This window comes from Sinohyriopsis cumingii, chromosome 7 (assembly GCF_028554795.1).
Source record: "Sinohyriopsis cumingii isolate HCF-2022 chromosome 7, ASM2855479v2, whole genome shotgun sequence".
NCBI classification, from domain to species: domain Eukaryota; kingdom Metazoa; phylum Mollusca; class Bivalvia; order Unionida; family Unionidae; genus Sinohyriopsis; species Sinohyriopsis cumingii.
Window position 1 is genome coordinate 137,099,161 of NC_142967.1, and position 22,926 is coordinate 137,122,086.

The 22,926-nt window shown below is 35.0% G+C and overlaps 1 protein-coding gene across 1 annotated transcript; it reads left to right on the top strand.

The window, feature by feature from the left end:
- The first annotated feature begins 426 nt into the window (after window positions 1-426).
- LOC149796218 (uncharacterized) lies at window positions 427-7,068 on the top strand. The gene is made up of 3 exons (XM_089966173.1): window positions 427-690; window positions 1,703-2,239; window positions 5,021-7,068. The coding sequence occupies exons 1-3, from the start codon at window positions 477-479 to the stop codon at window positions 5,500-5,502; spliced, it is 1,233 nt and encodes a 410-aa protein (XP_089822299.1). The 5' UTR covers window positions 427-476; the 3' UTR covers window positions 5,503-7,068.
- Window positions 7,069-22,926: the final 15,858 nt, after the last annotated feature.

Below are 22,926 nucleotides of genomic sequence, written 5' to 3' on the forward strand. Positions count from 1 at the left end.
AACAAAGATCCTATTTCAACCTTACACATGCTGAATTAGCAAAACTACTAAATCGGATAATGTCTTTATCTCTTCCAGAAACTTTATTGACAGAAAATACAAAGTACAACATTTACCAGAAAAGTATTGCAAATTGTTTTCTACATACACAAGTAGGGACAGAATTTTCAAAATTATGTATAAAAAATATTTATTTTTCAAAGTTGCTGCATTGCCATTTTAAAACTAATGTTTTTACTAAGCTCCTATTCCAATAGATGATTTAGTCTTAAATTTCAAAATGTTGCAAACATAATTAAATAAACGAGTTTCGACTCCTTTATTTCCCATCCCCATTTTCCGCCCCTGGGAAACGTAATAATCAATGTATTGTCTCTACGAGAAAATGTATATGAAACCAACCACATAATGTCATATGTCTAACTGCTCAAGCGTGGTGCTCAGTTTTCGACGATGATTGCCGATGCTTTCAAGACATGCCCTCCACTGGACGCCGTGCAGGGATGTTTAACAAGATTCAGTTTTTGCTGTTAATCCTTGGGCTGCCATCACTCATCATTCCCGCCTTTCTGGTGCTATTGATGGCGGACAGACGGACAAATAATCATGAGGAGGTATTCCTTCAGCCTAAGCCCGTGGATACGAAGGTAACTGTTACAATGAGGACTTCAACGCCAAACGTCATCAGAGGTAAATGCCGTAAACGACTCATATTCGTCTCTCTACTTAGCTATACGTCGTAAGTCTTATTTTTTGGGTCAAAAGCTGTATAACAAATTTACTGCACATATGTTATGCACAATCCTTGCTTGGTTTTCCTCTAGTTTACATTGTATCGAGACGTTCATTGTAAAAGTGAATGGAGAAGAATTCAAAAGAAGCTTATTTGTTACTATCAATAGGAAACCATGGGGGGGGGGGCCTCGATAAGAATTTCTCTACTACGTAATCTGTTCGACTGGGTTCAGTCGGGGTATGAATTTTAGACAAACTTTTTAAAGTTACGCAACTTATTACTATCTGTTTTATTAAACACGTTAATATTCTTAATCCTTGACCGTTTCTGCGTGGATTAAATATAGCCTGTTCTATAGAATTGGGGGGGGGGTGTCAAGCGTACGTACGCAGGATGGGGGGTTATGTAAAAAAAAATTACTTATTTGTATGGGGGGAGGGGTAAAGCTTTGCCAGGTTTTTGCGTACGTACTAAATGGATGGCTCCTGTGATGCATACCATGAAAACTTGTTAATTGTTTGGCACCATTTGATGTGGAAGGGGTGGGAGATACGCCAGGTTTTCATTGAATGGTTATGAATTGGCAGGAGAAGTGTGTATTGTTACAAAACGTGTCTTTTGATAAACTTGGCTGTATCAATGGACAGGAACGTATTCACACAGTTTCAAAGACGTTTATTCTCCGTCCTTGGGAGGGTGTATGAACCATCTCTCAGTATTTGCTGTTTACAATATGGTCTGTTTTATTACGCTTGAGACTAGCTACACATTCACGTGACCCTAATGTTAAAACGTAAGTAGACGTAATAAAAATATAAATGTTCCTTCATATTTTTTTTTAATTGTGAAACCGAACTTGTAAAGCGAAGCCTTCATAAAGCAAGTATAGAGTTTTTAAAATCTTTTATTAGTTCGTACTGCTCCTCGCCTAAAAGGCTGAATCTCTTTCTAAACATCAATTTTCAGATCTAAAGATTCCCTCACCGGCGCCAATACCACCACAGAGACGGTGTATGAACACAATATGGAGCGAAGACTGCCGTGACCCTTGCCACAAGTACAATGTTTTAACCAAAGAACGGCAAAGAAAACAAATTATCTTTTCGTGTGATAAGAATAAGCTCAACATGAGAACACTATTTACTAAGAAGCCGAAATATATCTTTAAAATACAATTTAAAGACAGTTGCCTCCGCCGCATGACCGATAGGTACTGCGATGATGGCAAAGCTGTTCCGAATATTGTTCATTATGTTTGGTTTGGAAAGATGAATTTCGGATTTACACATTTTCTGAGTTTTCTGAGCGTTTTCAAGATCCAGAAGCCGTGCCTAATTCTCTTGCATGCTGATAACGTTCCTCAGGGTTCACTTTGGAAATATTTTCTTCAGATTGTGTCCAATATTGTCCATGTTCAAAGGAAGCAGCCGAAAAAGATCTACAAAACAAAGATTCCATTCATAGAACATAAAGCTGATATTGCCAAGTTGGAGGCATTGAAAGGTCAGAACAATTCATCTCCTTATTTACCACATTGTTATTTAGTCAGAACAATTCATCTCCTTATTTACCACATTGTTATTTAGTCAGAACAATTCATCTCCTTATTTACCACATTGTTATTTAGTCAGAACAATTCATCTCCTTATTTACCATATTGTTATTTAGTTAGCCAATTGCAAATGAAGAGACTGAAATTAAGCGACTCGATAAATGCAGTTGATAAACTGTATATGTAATAATCTGTCTGGCAGAAAACTGAATGAATCAGTAGGTTTTGTGAAAAAGAAATACACATATTAACATGTACGCGCACAAGAAAAACGTTTTGAGATTGTTTTTAACAAATGCCGAGTTTTATTTTTATTTTACTTGAAGTTCTCTGTGTATAGTACCTGATAAAATTTAAATGACCTCCGACCTCTTTTATTTTACATTAACGACTCGTGAATCAGTAACTACCACTTTTGGTGGACAAACGCAAGAGTGATGGCGGGAGGGAGGTGGATAAAATTTGAGCAGAGATCAAAACTGAAAAGTTATATTAACTCCTGGTTTGTAAAACATAAACCTGTGGGAAAAAAGACTGATTGGTATTTGTTTTAACTATTCGGTATTTCGTCCCGAGCAAGGCTTAAATTCATAAATAGAAAGTTAAGAATGATCTTGACAGTTTTGTTCTATTCAGGAATAAATGTTTGATCTCATTGTTAAGACTGCAACAAACCAGGTAAAACAAAAACATTTCATGTACTTTCGATAGAATATAATTTGTCTTTTCATGTCAAACGCGGTCTGCATTTCATCAACGCCTGTGACATAAATCTGGTACACAAACCAGTATAATTTGTTCCTATTAAACGGACCTAATGCAGTAAAATAAACAAACAAAAAATAAGTGATGACTAACTGCTTAAATGTACGTGCTCGTTTGTCATTTCTAGTCTATAACGCACTTGCGTTATAAATTTGATAATTCTCTATTTCCACACTGTACATATCATGTATGTACAGTTCTCTGTTTCACTGCTCTGGTGACCTAGTAGTTAGAGCGTCCGCCTCAGACGCGAGAGGTCACGGATTTAGAGGTACAAACATGATAATGAAATTACATGAAGAGAAAAATCCTCTAATCGCATACTTCATATCTAATTGATATACATATGTGTTATCACAATGAAAGATGTGTGTTACCCTAACAAGATACACGCATGTTATACAGTGAAAGACGTCTGTTACCCAAGTGAAACAGATACTCCATGAAAGACGGGTGCTACTAATGAAATGCATCCTTTTACCACAATGAAAGATGGGTTCCCAAATGAAAGCCATACTTGTTACCACAATCAAAAGATGCGCGTTATCCTAATGATTGCATTGGTCGGTTTGGGTGCTTTACAGCACAGTAAAACATTTAGGTTATTTTGTGCCGACGCAGTTGGAATAATGTGCCGTGCATAAGGACACTCCACGGTAACTGACGCAGGTTAGTCCATGATAGGATTCGAACCCGCGCACTTTTGAGCGTAAGCCTGGTACGCTAACCACTGATCCACTTGGGATTTATGATACCATAATGAAATACGTACTTGTTACCAAAATTAACAACACGTTACCTTAATGAAATCGTACGCGTTACGACAATGAAAGACATGCGTTACCTCAGTGAATACACACTTGACACCACGTATTACCCAAATTAAATATATGTTACCACAGTGAAAGACGTGCGTTACCTCAGTGAACACACACTTGTTACCACATTTAAGACCCGTATTACCCAAATTAAATATATGTTACCACAGTGAAAGACGTGCGTTACCTCAATGAAATACATAATTGTTAACACAATGAAAGACGCGTGTTACTGTATGAAATGCGTACTTGTTCGCAAGTGAAAGACTACTAGAATCCTTAACATGCGTTGGTGTAGGATACAAAAGTTCCACCTGAGAGTCAGACGTTGCGTCAAACACGTAGTTTTTTTAGTGTCCGTCGTAGAATTCTTATCCCGAGGATGGAGTTAAGATGTTTACTAATTATCTTCCAAGGTATTAAAACGAACAGTCTGATTGGGCGCAACTAGAAGAACATTAACCAGTCAGATGGCAGAGCGGTAAATACTCTGTCCCTTAGCTACATATGTCAAGGATCTATCACTAGGCGATTCATGAAGCGAATGTATTACAAATAATGTTTATCTCGATGTTCAAGTAACGATGAAAAGCACGGCTTTCTGCCAGTTTATGTGAGCTGTGATTACCATAGAAAGTCATGTCACGTGATGATAGATACTCCGGACTTGTAGGCGGGAGGTCGCGGGTTCGAACCCCGTCACTCCAAAGACTTATAAAATGGTTCTAGCAGCTGCCTCGCTTGGCACTCAGCATTAAGAGGTTAGTGTTAGTACTGGTCGGCCTGGTGTCAGGATAATGTGACTAGGTGGGACAAGATGCTTACATGGCTGCGGCATGATGCCCCAGTGCTGTACTGCCACACTTCTGACGTCGTAGTGATATGACTAAAATTGTTGAAGTTGCGTTATAAATCTAAAGCACACACACACACACACACACACACATACATACATACTCATGACTGTTGTTCTATACTAAAAAAACAAAACAAAAACAAACAAAAACACGACCATGCACGGGCCTGAATATGAGGAAAACATTTTACCCCAATGAAAGACATAATTGTTAAGCCACCTCAAGAAGTACCATTGCTAATGTAGACGATGAACTTTGTGTTCTCTGTAATTTTAATCATTGTCTTTTGCAGAATACGGAGGGATTTACCTCGACACAGATGAGATCATCTTGCAGTCACTTGACGTCTTCCGTAATTTTGAGGCAACGGTGAGTCTAGAACAGAATGGCACCGTGGCCAACTCACTCATTATGGCCCGACGTAATGCGCCCTTTATAAAACTTTGGCTGGAGAGTTATCGTACCTACACACGAGCTGACGGAAGCAAACACTCGAATATGGTTCCATTTCAGCTAGCCCGGAACTCCAAAAATCGGGTCCATATTGCTGACTATCTTTTTGCTACTCCGAATTCCAAGGACCTCCATAAAATATATCGTGAACATTTTGACTGGTCCAAGAACTATGCCATCCACATGTATTCCCGCCTTCACGACCACTTCTTCGAGGAAAAGTATTCCTTGGAAGCCATTCAAACAATGAACAACACCGCTGGCGCTATAGCGAGACATATCATTTATGGAACGAAAGACTTGTGTCCAAGAAAAGGATAAAAAGGATTGTAATAACTAATCAAACTGATACCGTTTAAATGACAAAACTATTTATATGTAATTCTATTGAAAGATAAAACAGGCAAAATTTTATCGCAAGAAGCTACACATATCATTGAGACGGCAAGAATACATTACACAAACTTAAAACAGATCATATTTACTAGAACTATAAAGTCACACACACACACACACGGGTTCGAATCTCAGTAGAAAACGTGCAAGTTCCTATATATGAGATAGACACTAAGCACACACACACACACACATACACACATGGTATTCATGTGAAGCGCACGTTTAATGTGTAAACCTACAAGGTTTATACCTCATTTAGTATCTTAAATTACTACATTTAACTTCAGTTCTCAAACGTTGCTGCCTGTGATGTTCGTTAGCTTGATTTTTACGCTCAGAGACCGCGCCGGTGGTCTAGTGGTTAGAGAGTCCGCTTCGGATGTGCGAGGTCGTGGGTTCGATCCCTGGCCGAGCCATACCAAAGACTTACAAAAATGGTACTAACAGCTGCCTCGCTTGGCGCTCAGCATTAAGAGGTTAGTGTTAGGGCTGGTCGGCCTGGTGTCAGGATAATGTGACTGGGTGGGACATCATGCTACATGTCTGTGACATCATGCCCCAGTGCTAGACGTCACTATAAACTGTCACACTGCAGACATCGTAGCGATGTGACTGAAAAATTGTTAAAGCTACGTTAAAATCCAAATCACACACACACACACACTTTACGCTCAGACAGAGTACTAATTTCCGCTTTTAAATTAGGTCACAATTTCCCACTTTTAGTTCTCTACTAACAATGCGTTTTGTTATTCATTGTGCAAGTTAATGAGAATTTCGGAATTTGTGAGCTTATTAGCTTCATTTATAGGGGTACACACTAAACTGAAGTACATCACCATACTTCAAAACTTGTATCAATAATGCAAGGTTATGACAATTAAATTTAAATAAGTAAGGAAGTAACCTTTTAAAGACTCCGTATTGCTTTGTTGGGATATTGCCACAAGAGTTAAATGATCGACGATGAGATAAAAAATATTATGATGCATTTGATTCCTTCTGTTGCTGTAAAGCGTACTTGTTTTTAAAATGCGGCTACTGCTTTAGATGATAATGTTGATGATTATTATTATTTATTATTATTATTATCATTATTATTATTATTATTATTATTATTATTATTATTATTGTTGTTGTTGTTGTTGTTGTTGTTGTTATTTAATGATGCATCAAGCATTGTGCAACGAAGGAGAAGCGTGGCAGGTGATTGCCCATTAATGAGAGAGAGAGAGAGAGAGAGAGAGAGAGAGAGAGAGAGAGAGAGATTATATGGATACATTGATTTCTTTTTGCCCATATTTATGATTACCTTTGCAGTGATTTTAAAAGCTGTGTGTCTCATTCCTGAATCCAATCAATCAAAACGTCTTCGTATATGAACAAGTCTGGTTTTTGTTTCTAACCCACCAAAAAACGTCATTGTAGGCCTAGCATTCAGATAACAAGATTTTAATAAAGGATGCACAAAATTTTATCTTTTAATGATGTCGTATTCGATTTTATTTCATTTCATTTCCATTAAACCGCTGGGCATTCTAAAACGTTGTCATCAAAACGAGTTGTATGGATTAAAACACAACTACTAAAAACATGTATATCAGAAGACCGTGGTGCCAGTTATCATGATGCAGTGCACCATGTCCACAAGGAAGACCACTTTTATTTTGTGGGGTCTGATGACAAGTACGTCAGTATATATTTTTAAAATTATTTTGTCACGTTGGTTACAAGAAAGCTTCTAAAATAGCTATATTATAGCTCGTATAAACTCTTTTCAGAGTAATATACTGTGTATATATATATATATATATATATATATATATATATATATATATATATATATATATATATATATATATATATATATATATATATATATGTATAATATATACTCTATAACACATTAATATACTGTTAACCACAGCATGTTTTATATAATATACTGTATAACACATTAATATACTGTTAACCACAGCATGTGTAATATAATATACTGTATAACACATTTTAATATACTATTAACCACAGCATGTATAATATATACTGTATAGCACATTAATATACTGTTAACCACAGCATGTTTTATATAATATACTGTATAACACATTAATATACTGTTAACTACAGCATGTATGATATAATGTATAACACCTTAATATACTGTTAACAACAGCATGTATAATATAATGTATAATACCTTAATATACTGTTAACAACAGCATGTATAATATAATATACTGTATAACACATTTTAATATACTGTTGAAAACAGCATGTATAATATAATATACTGTATAACACATTAATATACTGTTAACCACAACATGTATAATATAATATACTGTATAACACTATTATGCTGTATAACACTAATAGGTTACTGCATTTGTATGGAAAAATATGAACGAGTTTTTCGGATATACTAAACGACAAAATATAAGATCAATAAGGTCAATTTAGCTCATTTTGTTACTTTATCTTTTGTCGTTTAAGTTTTTCAAAATTTGTGTGTGTTTTGTGTACCCACCGTGACACTTATTTGTGGTTGCACCCTCCCTGCTGCTGTAGTGTGTGCGTAATTAATTCATTATTATATCAGTCTCTCAACCAAAGATTTTATCAAGACCTATTCGATATCGCGATCGAAGATCGTGTAAATTTATTATAAATCCGTGTGGTGTATATTGTGCTTTTGAAAAGTCGTTTTTGAACTTGATCATGTCCATATCTCCTGAACACCAAGTCTAATGAATATTTTGCAGGGTATGTGTATTAACTCCATTAAATACAACTAAAATATTGCAGTTATCTCTGATCACTTTATGTATTTGTGTATATTGCTGAGTAATATAAATCACATCTCTTTTTTATGCCTGCCTCGAGAAAATATTTTAGCTGGATTTGATTGATTGTTTGTCCAGCATTACGTCGTCATATACTATTATTAATAAATCCATCGAGGTCATCTACAGATGGGGCTTCATCAATATCGGTAATAAAAATCAATAATATCATTACCATCCTCGTCCAACAATTTCGCATTTTCATTTAAATCTTTACGTACCTCGTAGCATCTCAGATCGTCTACGGATGGAGCTACCAAATACAACTTATTCCATTTTAGCCATCTCATTATCTGATTAAGCAATAATTGCGTCTTACCAGGCCTAGATGGACCTATGATAATTGATCTGATAGAGTTTGGTAGCGCTGGATGATGTTCTACTGGCTCTTGCTTTCGTGTAGCTGAGAAATCAATTATATCCATGTTGTATAAATATAATAAATAATTATGAACCTATACTGTGTTCGATGCAGTGCACCCACTTTCACAAGTGGATTAACAAAAATAATATATAAATAAATATAGAACATTCACTTACGGGCATATGTGTTAAATGTGGTACAAAAAATATAAATTTATTTCTAATAACAAAATCGGTGGTGATATTGCTGCTTCATTGGGAAAATTACCAGGAGCTCCATGGGCTAAATACCCTGGAGAAAAACACCTTCCTGGATATAATTATTGCGGTCCAGGAACCCGACTTGATATCCGACTTGACGAGCGAGATCAACCATGACCTCGAGAGTATGCAATCGATGCTATTAATCAAGCATGTGACGTTCATGATGTAGCGTATAAAAATAAAGAATTACAACGTCATATTGCAGGTGTGAAGTTGATTCACTCGTTAAATTCCATAAACAATAAATCTTTCAGATAATCGTTAGCTAATTGGTTTTTCAGATCTGCGATGAAAAGTAAAATAGTATTAGGGGCTGGTAATTAATTAACTAATTATTATTATAATGGATTCAATTTATCATAGACCAAGATGATACTGGAAAGGTACGTCAAGAATTAGTAAACTCGCTCATGCGGCAAATATCACACATTCTGTTGCTGCAAATTGCTTAGCACGACATGCAATATGGCAAATTTATCTACCACCACCTAAACGAATTCAGTACGCACATTTTAATGTCAGCACTCCAAACGAAGTTCATCAAGCAAATATGTTATTTTTACCACACGATACCGTTAAAACTGGCAGACGTCAATCAATATATAAATACGCTTTAATTCGCTGACGTTGCAAGTAGGTATAAAGCAGAACCACTATTAACTAAAGTAGCAGCTAAAGCTGCATCTGCTATTGAACGAATTTATCAACAAAGATCCGGATTACAAGGTGGTCTATGATGGCCAGATTTGCTACAAGTTGATCCTGGCAAGGAATTTATTGGTGCAGTATCATCTCTGATGAAAAAGCATAACGTCAAAATTTGACGAGGACATACCGCAATTCATCGTGATCAGGCAATTGTTGAACCATTTAATCGAACAGTTGCTGATCGGTTATTTGGATATCAGCATGCAAAGGAAATAATTCAGAAAGACAAGAGCTCTTGTGAATGGGTTGCAAGATTACCAAGTGTGATTGCTGCGTTAAATAATGAAATTACTCGTGCGATTTCTATCAAACCTACCAATGCAATTGCAAAAAACACATACCAATACAACGATGTGACTTTTCAAAACAACCAGTACTAGGTAATGTGACTGTAAGATATTTATATCAACCCGGTGAACTTGAAGTTGGTAAAAAAGATCGACTGATCCTATATGGAGTTTTACGACACATAACATTTTCAGCGTGGTAAGATCTAAAGGTAGACCTGCAATTTACAGATTAGACTCAACTGCTCCTCAACGTGGATTTATACGCGAATAATTACAAGTAATTCCTGGAGACGCACAATTACCACCGCATTCACTTTTGTGAGCTAGCGCCAGGGTGCCAGCTCCCTTACGTCGATTACACTCAAGAATGGTCAGCATCACATTTTCGCGTGTGTGACCAAGACTACTATTATATCTATCTACGGTAAGCTGTCTTCGATTAGTATTTGAATACTGCCACAACATTCCTGTGTTGCAATTTGAACAATGATTATTCTGTTGTTGTTTTAGCGTCATGATAAATTTAGCATCGAGATTAAAGTCGCGATCATTTATTTATTTTGTCACACTGCTTATAACTAATTTTCTTTCTTTACTACATCATCGAAATTGCCAGCAATGGTTTCCTGAGTTTGATTCTTATTTTCTGTGAAAATGATAACCCTCTGCAGCTGAGACATTCTTCTGACTCGAGACCCTTCGAGATAAACTAAACTTGACCACTTAATAAGATCATCAGTAATTCAAATTTTAGTATCAGAAATAGTTAATCCTTGTGATGAATGAATCGTTATAGCATATCCTAGCGTCCATGGTTTTTTTAATATATATATACCATTTTCAATGCATCCGCAACAACACTGACAGGAACTAAAACAATATCATTTAACACAAGATTTTGTTTTTCTAACGATCCTGGTATATTAACATCGATATTCTGTCGTCGTGTATCTAATGGTCGATAACACAATGAATCATGTGGATTTGAAAACTTTTCTTTATGTAACAGAAATAATTGTTGTTGAAGTGTATCACGAACTATCTTTCTCCTTGCAACTATCAAATCATCTGGTCTCCACACTTGCAGAAAATCGTTCAATTTTTCTGAAATTATCTCGTGCATTATTTCACATTGATTGTAGTCTGATTAATTTCTTAAACTCTCTTAATTCTGGATCAAGCGCCCTATGATCATCATTTGTTTCTTCATAATAATCTACAAACATTTTTAGCCATTCATGTGGAGAATATCCAAGAATAGGTGGTGGTTGACCATGATCGCCACACATTATCACAGCAGTATTTTTCCACAATAACCAATCAAGAAATACTTATAGTGTTTATAGTGACACTGTACATATTTCATCCCAAAAAATAATCCTTGGAATATATTTCTCGCCCATTCGTTCAGGAGTAAATGCGTCTCATTTCCATCGAAAGAAACTGTCATAAGTATTACATTCAACTCCTCGTTCGTTTATTTCTCTGGCGAGTCTAGGTGTAGGTGTTAAAACAATCATATCAACAGAGTTCTTCGAACTCTGGCGAAATAATTCGATCACACGTGTTGTTTTCCAGAACCACCTTATTCGTTTAGATAAACAGTCTTATGTCTGGTCACAAGATCATATACAGATGGTGATTATGATACGTTTTATATTTTATTATTTTGTAATAAATATGTTTGATTTCAACGTCGGCAGATTCAGAATAACTAAGTATTTTTTTCCATTTGCCCCATGATGCATAAGCGCCTATATGTAGTTGTTCTAGCAATGCTGTATTTTTATTGATATAAAATGAATCTGTAGTGACTCTAACTGCAGAATCATAAAATTTGTTCACCATTGATAATAGATTTATCGAAACGTATACGAGCATTGAAGATCTTAAATAAGTAAACCGCGGTGATTCATCATCAATATAACTCACGCTTGTACCTAATTTAGTTCCATTTGGTAACAAAACTATTTCCCGACGTATAAATACGTTTCTCTTCGTTTATCAAAAATTATAAAATCTAGTTCAGCATCATCTATAATTAATCTTGTTCAATACCTTTTATGATCATATGATCCACCTTGGGATCTTTTGTTATTTTATTCTCAAAATCAGTTTTATCAGGATTTTCATCATCAGAATATTTCTTTAGCTGAGGTAACCAACCTTGTTTCTGCGAACAATATGATATAATTGTTTCACTTACAACTAACGATATCAATATTTTTGAATCTAGCATAACTCGTAATGATACTGTTGGTGCCCACATTTTCACTGAAACATGTTTGCCAAACCAGACAAAACAAATCATATGGATATCTTCGGCAAACTTAACTGACTCAATACAAGTGAATCCAGTCAGGTCAAAATCTGGTAATGGTCCGTTTATCGATAATCTGGTCATTTCATGGGTTGGATGTCCAAATCTGTTAAAATATTTCGAACACTCTCCCATTCCGAGAACACTTCAGGGATAACATGCAACCATATCAACCGAGATAATATCTTTATAATAGTATCTGGTATTCCACAATCCACCGTATTCGACACAACTCGATAATATATGATCGAGAAAACCAAACCTCGTAGGCTTCCACGAATTTTTCTCTATAGCAAAATTATCCGCGACTGATGGAATCGTAAAAGAATTACTGAGAAACTTTTCATGCATGACGTCGCCATCGGTGTATTTTGACGCAATATCTTTCATTTCTTCGTGGAGAGATTATGTACGATAAATATCTCCATTAGGTCGTACAAACTGATAATAGTTTCCATCATGGAACTCTGAAATAACCATACTGATACAGAATCATTCTTACTTATTTCGTTAATAAAATAAAAAACATATAAAATTTAACAGTTCGATTTCGCGGAAATATTGCTATAGCATTAGTCCACGCATGCGAATTATGATCAATAATTTCAATCGAAGCTCCTTTCGATTTATATTTCGATTCGTACAAAATCTCCCCTGTTACAGTTCTTACTTTTATTGGGAATTTTAATTTCTTTCCTAATTCAGCAACATCATGTATTGTAGCTCCTTTATCCGTGACTGATTCAGTCTATTTGTACATTTTTTCACGTCGTAGATATGTTAGTTTATTTCCACATATCGCGTTTCGAAAGTGTTATGTAATTCACTCGGCTACACAGTTTAGCCTTGACAAAGTCAAGGACGAAAATTTAATTGCTTTAAGATCATTCAGCGGAAATATTGCATAAATAACTCCAGTCACAGGATACGCTCATTCATAATACGGTTTGTCAATACCAGTCAACATTCCTGGTTTGGAATTTTTATTTAACATAACAATATTTCCAGCGTGAACACGGACAGGGTCACGTTTGTCAAGGATAATCCCAGTATCGTCTTCCGCGGTATATACCGCTACAATAAATTTTACTCTAAAAAATATATTTGATTGTTGAGATAGGTAATAATGGTCGCTGCTTGTTGTTCATTCATTGTAGCATTGATAACGCCTTCGGAGACACCTTCGGTTTTGCGCATAACTCTGAATGTTGACCACACATGAGATGAACCATAATCGCGCAATTCTTTCTTGGCGTCATGAATACTTATAATCAGAGATTTCGTCGGATCAACCAGAGCTCTTCTCGGCAAGCCAGGGTTCTTCTGTCAAGATCTAATCTGGCTTTAGAAGGCGCGATTGTAGATAATCTCGCAAAAGTCTTCCATATTATAATTAAGGCATATATATATATTGAAATAGAATTATAGATATAATGATTCAAACAAAGAATGACTGTAGTTAGCTAATGATAAGTTGTACAACGCCCTGTAACAAAGCCTGCGTAGCTGAATTTTGCGAACTTCACTTACATAGTGTATGAAGAGGCAGTTTAGGACCAAAACCGTATTTGAAGTGTGGTGTTGTGGTTAGAAGAGAAACGCAGCTGTGTGTGCAATGTGGTGGTTAAAAAATACAGAGAGTTGAAAAGATGTTATGATTTGAAAAATAACACCTACATTGATAAGGTTATAAGAAAAATTGAAAACTATCTCGCCAGATTTTCAAAATAATGATTTAGACAAATAATACTATTATATAAAATGAAGCAAACTGAGTTTGTAAAACATCCCATTATCGAAAATTATGAAGCATCTCTTGATGGTATAATCAGGAACAGTCGACAAAATAAAAAGTCGGTTTTGTCACTAATGTTGGTTATCTCATGTTTATTGTTGGAAAGAAAAATTATGATTGCCATAAATTTATTTACGACTCTTTTCACAGAGTAATCGAAGACGGTCTTGTAATTGATCATATTCATTCAAATCCAAAAAATAATTATTTAATTAACTTACGAGCTGTTATACAAAGCCTGAATTGCAAATTTGGAAATGCTGGGAAATATAATAAATTTCCCAGGGTTGTTAAATTTCTGAAAGTGGAGACTGGTGAATATATAATATTTCAATCAATGAATTTAGCTGGAAAATATTTTGATATTTGCGTAACTAAGGTACAACGTGTCACAAATATTACCAGATCGGGTTTTCGAAGTAACATAAACAAAAAATTACCTTTCAGTGTATCTCGATTCTGTTAGATACAAAACAGATGAAGAGAGATAACTCTGTCAGATAAAAGATAGAGCGATTAAAACGTTACCTCGCCTGCATTTTATAACAATATTCATTTATAAATAAATTATTATTTTTTGGTTAACTTTTTCCCCATCATGTTGCAAATAATATAACCCAATCCGTATTTTCAAAGAAATACAAACAAAGGTATCTTACTTCAGGGTATAACTCTATCGTACGACAGAGTAATTTAATGCTTTATGACTTCGTGGATGATATAATCCTTGTCAGCATCAAGGGGAATAACTCTGTTAGATAAATTTTGAGCCTGTAATCTTAGAAATAATTTTTTTTTTATATTCATGAATAATGTTCTTTTGCTTGATGTTTTAAGAAATAGCATCATTATGTTTCTGAATTTGTCAGGTTTCTTGCTACATCTAGATTTTGTCAGCAATAATCATTAGGAAATACAAAAAGTGAATAGGCCACATCCATTGCGTGAGCTACTTTTAGATCTATTTGTTATACAGAAATATAATACTTCAACCCTGATTTTGTCAGAACACACACACACACACATATATATATATGGAAAAGTAAATCCACCGTGCAGTTTGTATTGTGACTTTTAGCAATCCAGCACAGGTAACTTCATAACAATTTCTAAAACACATTTCTGTAACATGTGTCCGTAGTGCAGAGCTAGCGTGTTGGATTCTCATACTCGAGGTCCAGCGTTCAAATCCAGTGACGGACAAATTGGCGATATTTCGCAATTTTTTTTATTAATAGATGGGGGCGGACATCAACAGACAAGCACACGTTCCCACCATGTCACCGCGTGGTGGGTGGTCTTTTGCACTCTCTCGGGGCTGATTTTGTGGGAGGGTGTGCAGAAATATTGAACGTAGATAAGGCTCCCCATATATGTGTTACGTCGTCCATAAAGTTAAGTTAGATAAGATTGTATGCTGTGCAGTCCATACAATTAAGATTATATATGCATCCTATGAACCTGATAAAATGTCTTTTGGCAGTCTAGGAGCTCACATGGGTGTTGTGCCGTCCTTAGGATAATTTAGTTAAGTTAATGTTGTGCTATCCGTATAACTAAGTTAATTAAGTTAATGTTGTGCTGTCTATATAAGTTAATTAAGTTAATTTTTTGCTGTTTATAGAAAAAAGTTAATTAAGTTACTGTTGTGCTGTCTAAAGAAATAAGTTAATTAAGTTAATGTGGAGTCGTCCTTAGATTTAAGGTTATATATATATATATTTCGTACCCTCTGAATTTGCTAGGATGTCGTTTGGCAAGCTAGGAGTTCACATGGGTGTTGTGTTGTGTTGTGTAAATATTTCGTGCTCTCTGAACCTGCTAGAATGTCGTTTGGCAATCTAGGGATTCACACGGGTTATTGTGTTGTGACAATATTGTTTTATTTTAAATATATTTTTATTATATAATGATCTATGAAAATAGTAATGCTATTATTTCTGCAACTATTTTGAATCACTAAAAGAACAAAATTTTGAAGATAGATATACACTACCAGAAGATATATTCAATTAGCTCATTCAATATACTATGTTCCAATTCTTGGCTACGGTAAAAAATAAACAAGTTAAAAAATTCTTATCTCTCTCACGCGCGATTGCAAAAATTAGATCAGAATTATCTCAAGAATACGAAACAAAAAAGAACTATTAACACTTCTATAAGACAATTATGAAATATTGTCAGATCGTGAAAACGAAAACCGTGACAAAGTCATTAATGATTATGAAAGTGAAAGTGCTGTCAGTGACTGTAGTAACAACGTCACTAAAGGGCAATGTGAAAGTGAAAGTAGTGACAATGAAAGTTATAAGGCTATGGCAACTGGGGTCCGTGTCGCTAGTGATTGTGATAATGAATAATTGTCATTGACTTTGTCCAGGGATTGAGATTTATTTTTATTCTGATTGTAATATTTGTTCAGATTATAACATGTATCCTTCAGTCCTATAATTATTAATTGTGTACGCTATCCCCATCAAATTATGAAATCAGTGATGAATAAGATTTTTATTTTTATTCTGATAATAATATTTATTTTGATAATAATATTTATTATGTAATTTTCTATTTTCAGTATTATTTTCACAATTACGAGTATCATTCACCCAATCAAATTATAAAGTCTGAATGATTTTAACAAATACAAGTACCATATACTCTATCAAATTATAAAATCTGATTTTAACAATTACGAGTACCATATACCCCATCAAATCATAAAATCGGAATGTTTTTAACAAATACGAGTATCATTTAGCTGAAATTTGGACGAGAATCAGTAAAACATGAATTCTGTTATAAAATATTTTTTTGTTCCTCGTCAAAGTCAATTATTATTATTATTATGTATTATTTTATGTTTTTTGTTTTCAATCAGATTTTTATTACTTTGAGTATTATTTACCCCATCAATTTGATGAAAGTGTCTGATAACCTGATTTAATTTGGGTAATCTACCCATGAATTTGATGAAATTGTTTGATAATTTAAATAATTACGAGTAACATAAACCCCATCAAATTATAAAATGTGAACGAGAATCAATACAAAAATAAATTCTGTTATAATATATTTTATTTCCCCCTATTAAAAATCAAGTTTTGGTTCTAACGGTCCCTGATATTTTGGCGGAATTTCTGGCCATCCTAATACTGTTCGGATTGGCGATTGATATATATCTGCAACGTAATCTAGCGAATGTATTTCTATCGCGGCTGATACCGTTGGTTCGTGAACAGTGATAGCTATTTTGTTTCGTGTTAACGATTTGATTCTGCGCTGAAATTCATCGTGATTTGTTCAATTTGGTAACTGCCCGTGAGAATGCCAACAACTTCTAAATCTGGAGTTCCATCTGGTTTATTTTTATTTTCAAATGCAAGCGAATTATTTGCTGGTAATCCACCGAATGATTTTGATCTAATATTTGGCCAGCTGTAATATACTCGTAATTGTGCTAGTGCTATTTCATTAGCGCGAATTGCAGTTGGAAAAATAACAAACATTTCAGGATTAGTCGAACTTATTGATATCATCGTTGTTTTCTACGGAGTTGTATTGACGACAATCTATTGTAGTAATTCGTTTGGCGTTGAAATTATTGTTATTATTATTACAGACCCGGACGGACAAATGTATTGTGCACAAAGCAAACAAGCGAAGACAGAATTAACACAGTTACAAACTTTTACTGCCCGTGTTGATCGGCATTTAAATTTGTATATGTGGGTAATAAAAAAAAAAACGTTCAGTCTAGTTGATAAATGGTAAACAACGATTCTTTCCTCGTTTTCACTGCTGATTTAGCATTTAAGTTTGAAACGACTTTTCTAACTATATTCATACAGTGGATTAAAACTGATGCCAGCAAATCGTATATATTGCGCTCAAAGATGTGCATTATAATTGTTTCTCATTTTAAAATGGAGATGAACATTGCGAAAGACGAGTAATAATATAATAGTTAAAAGTCTTAAGGTTTCTGTTTAAGGATCACGATAGTCAAGTTGTGTACGTATAGTATTCCTTTTGAACAAGTTATTTCTACTGAAAATTTGATTATTATACTGTCATGTCTCTTTTCCTTTAAATCTACCTTTAAAAAAGTATTAACGTAACTTTTGTGACTGTTTCAACTCTAGCACCGCCAATAAAGGTGATCGGCTATGACAATGAAGACGGGGAACACCTACGGTATTTCCAATCACGGATTAGGTTATCTATTCAGTCAAGATGTTGGAACATCTTGGTTTGCGAGTTCAAAAAAGTATTACAAGACAGAGAAAACAAAAGAAACGTTTGTCTCCACTGTGGAAGGTTGAATGTCCCATATTCGTAAGCCTCGGCTGAAAGCTCTGTATCCACGAAATGTAAGCTAGACTTTATTCTTATTCATGTTTTTGAATGGATTAAATGAATAAATGATTTTGTTGATTAAGATTCGTCAGTCTATATTGATTGTCATGAAATCAAAATTCCAATATGCATTGATCTAAGCACTTTTCGTACAAAATGTTTGCATGAGTCTGACGCTTTGAAAAATGGTGAAGACATACACGATTCTCTTCGTGTTCTCTATAGCTAGCGTCCATCCTAGGTTGAATAATATATTTATCTGTTCTCTCTCTCTCTCTCTCTCTTGGAAAAAAATGAAGAAAAAAATGATCGAAAATGATATTTTATTATTCATTACTAGAATTATATGTAATTCAATATAAGGCCATCTCATTGCGCTATGTCTTCCATGTGCAGTGTTATAATGAAGGAGTAATGTTCTTTCACAGTAACAAATAACATTCTTTGGCACAAAAACACCTAACAAAATGTTTTTCATGTTCCTTGGCAAGGAAATCATCATCGACGAAATAAAAGCCTCATTTAATAAATATCGGGGTGTTGCTGTTGTCGTATATGTTTTTGTCTTTGCTTTGTCTTGTTCTTTTTTCTTCTTCACTTCTGGCTTATACATATCTGCTCGCAGATGCTAAACAAAACAAAAATGCGTGGCATGGGTTGGACTCGGGTATGAATGTTGGTGTGTGTCGGCAAGGCGTGAATCCCGCTTTACAAATATTCCGATAAGTGTTTAACTTGTACAGTACATTTATTCTATTCGTGTATTGCATGTATTTCTTATAACTGCAAAGAAAGGTATTGAGTTCTACAAGGGTGGAAATCATTGACGTAATTTAACAGACATTACCTCCCTTTACATAAAATTCACACGAATGATAGTCCCCATGGAATATTGGTTGATACGAGTGAAGATAGTATGATCTCGAAAAGCAATTCTTATTTTGTTTTTGTTTCATTTTTGTGTGAAAGAGAGTAATCTCCATAAACTGTTTTTCAAACAAAATGTGACCGAATGAAGATAATTTAATCTGCATTAGTCAGGCAATATTGATTATTTATCATGTCTTTCATCGATTTCAAACTCCTAACAATCGGCCAAATCTGAGTAAAGCTACCATGACATTTGTACCAAGGTAAAGGTACCATGACATTTGTATGATCGATGCACTGGCAACTGAATCATTACATGTAAGAGACTGGTCACATTCATGATCACTATTTTCAACATGCAAGGGGTTGGTCTTTTCCATGATAACCGATTTTCGTTTGTTCAGGTTCCTAATTAATGATTATTGACGTTTTAAAGACCGATCAGCTTCATGATCACTCATTATCGAAGTGTAAGAGACAGGTCAGCTTCATCATTACTGATTCTTGAAATGTTAGAGGTTGGTCAGCGTCCTGATCATTGATTCTTGATTCGTGAGGTTCATGATCATTGATTCTTGAAGCGTAACAGATAGGTCAGCTTCATGATTACTGTTTCTTGAAATGTTAGAGATTGTTCAGCTTCATTATCAATGATTTTTGAAATCTTAGAGACTGCTCAGCTTCATGCCCATTGATTCTTGAGATGTTAGAGATAGGTCAGCTTCATAATAACTGATTCTAGAAGTGTAACAGACAGGTCAGCTTCATGATCACCGATTCTTGAAATTTTTGAGACTGGTCAGCTACATCATCACTGATTCTTGAAATATTACAGAATATACAGCTTAATAATCACTGATTCTTCAAGTACAACAGATTGGTCAGCTTCATGATTACCGATTCTTGAAATGTTAGAGAATGGTCAGCTTCATGATTACTGATTTTTCAAATTTTAGAGATTGCTAAGCTTCATGATCACTGATTCTTGAAATGTTAGAGACTGGTGAGCTTCATGCTCACTGATTCTTGAAATGTTAGAGACTGGTCAGCTTCATGATCAATGAATCTTGAAGTGTAAGAGATAAGTCAGCTTCATGATTACTGATTCTTTAAATGTTAGAGATTGTTCAGCTTCATGATCACTGATTCTTAAATGTTAGAAATTGGTCAGCTTCATGATCACTGATTCTTGAAATGTTAGAGAATGGTCAGCTCCATGATCACTGATTCTTGAAATGTTACAGATTGTCCAGCTTCATGGTTTCTGATTCTTAAAATTTTAGAGACTGGTCAGATTCATGATTACTGATTACTGAAGTGTAAGAGATATGTCACCTTCATGATCACTGATTATTGAAGTGTGACAGATAGGTCAGCTTTATGATTACTGATTCTTGAAATGTTAGAGATTGGTCAGCTTCATGATCACTGATTCTTGAAATGTTAGAGATTTGTCAGCTTCATGATCACAGATTCTTAAAATGTTAGAGATTGGTCAGCTTCATGATCACTGATTCTTGAAGTGTAAGAGATGTCAACTTCATCATTACTGATTCTTGAAATGTTAGCTCCACGATCACTGATTCTTGAAATGTTAGAGATTGGTCAGCTTCATAATCAATGATTCTTGAAATGTTACAGATTGGTCAGCTTCATTATCACTGATTCTTCAAAAGTTTGAGATTGGTCAGCTTCATGATCACTGATTCTTGAAATATTAGAGATTGGTCAGCTTCATGATCACTGATTCTTCAATTTGTCATGTTTACTGATTCTTGAAATATTAGAGACTGGTCAGATTCATGATTACTGATTACTGAAGTGTAACAGATATGTCAGATTCATGATCACTGATTCTTGAAGTGTGACAGTTAGGTCAGCTTTATGATTACTGATTCTTGAAATGTTAGAGATTGGTCAGCTTCAGGATCACGGATTCTTTAAATGTTAGAGACTCGTCAGCTTCATGATCACTGATTCTTGAAATGTTAGAGATTGTCCAGCTTTATAATCATTGATTCTTGTAATGTTAGGGATGGTCAGCTTCATGATTCCTGATTCTTGAAGTGTAAGAGATTGGTCAGCTTCATGATCACTGCTTCTTGAAATGTTACAGATTGGTCAGCTTCATGATCACTGATTCTTGAAATGTTAGAGATTGGTCAGCTTCATAATAAATGATTCTTGAAATGTTACAGCTTGGTCAGCTTCATGATCACTGATTCTTCAAATATCAGAGACTGGTCAGCTTCATGATCACTGATTCTTCAATTTGTTATAGATTGGTCAGTCTCATGATCACTGATTCTTGAAATGTAAGAGATTGGTCAACTTCATGATCACTGATTCTTCAAGTGTAAGGGATAAGTCAGCTTCATAATCACTGATTCTTGAAATGTTAGAGATAGGTCAGCTTCATGATCACTGATTCTTGAAATGAGAGAGACTGGTCAGCTTCATGATCACTGATTCTTGAAGTGCAACAGATTGGTCAAATTCACGATTACTGATTCTTGAAATGTTAGAGATTGGTCAGCTTCATGATCACTGATTCTTGAAGTGTAAGAGAAGGTCCGCTTCATGATCACTGATTCTTGAAATGTTAGAGATTGGTCAACTTCGTGATCACTGATTCTTGAAATGTCAGAGATTGGGCAACTTCATGATCACTAATCCATGAAGTGTAAGAGATAATTCAGCTTCATGATCACTGATTCTTGCAATCTAACAGACGTCAGTGTCTTAATCACTGATTATTGAAATGCTAGAGACAGGTCAGCTTCATGATCACTGATTCTTGAAGTGTAAGAGATAGGTCATTTTCATGATCACTGATTCTTGCAATGTTAGAGATTGGTCAGCTTCATGATCACTGATTCTTGAAATGTTAGAGACTGGTCAGCATCGTGATCACTGACTCTTGAAATGTTAGACGCTGCACAGCTTCATGATCACTGATTCTTGAAATGTTAGAGATTGCTCAGCTTCATGATCACTGATTCTTCCAATGTTACAGATTGTTCAGCTCATGATTAATGATTCTTGCATGTTAGAGATTGGTCAGCTTCATGATCACTCATTCTTGAAATGTTAGAAATTGGTCACTGATTCTTGAAGTGTTACAAATTTGTCAGCTTCATGATTACTGATTCTTGAAATGTTAGAGACTCGTCAGCTTCATGATCACTGATTCTTAAAGAGTAAGATACTGGTCAACTTCATAATCTCTGATTCTTCAAATGTAAGAGATTGGTCAGCTTCATGATCACTGATTCTTGAAGTGTAATAGATATGTCAGCTTTATGACTTCTGATTCTTGAAATGTTTGAGATTGGTCAGATTCATGATCACTGATTCTTGCAATGTTAGAGACTGGTCAGCTTCATGATCACTGATTCGTGCAATCTTAGAGACTGGTCAGCTTCATGATCACTGATTCTTGAAGTGTAATAGATATGTCAGCTTTATGACTTCTGATTCTTGAAATGTTTGAGATTGGTCAGCTTCATGGTCACTCATTCTTGAAGTGTT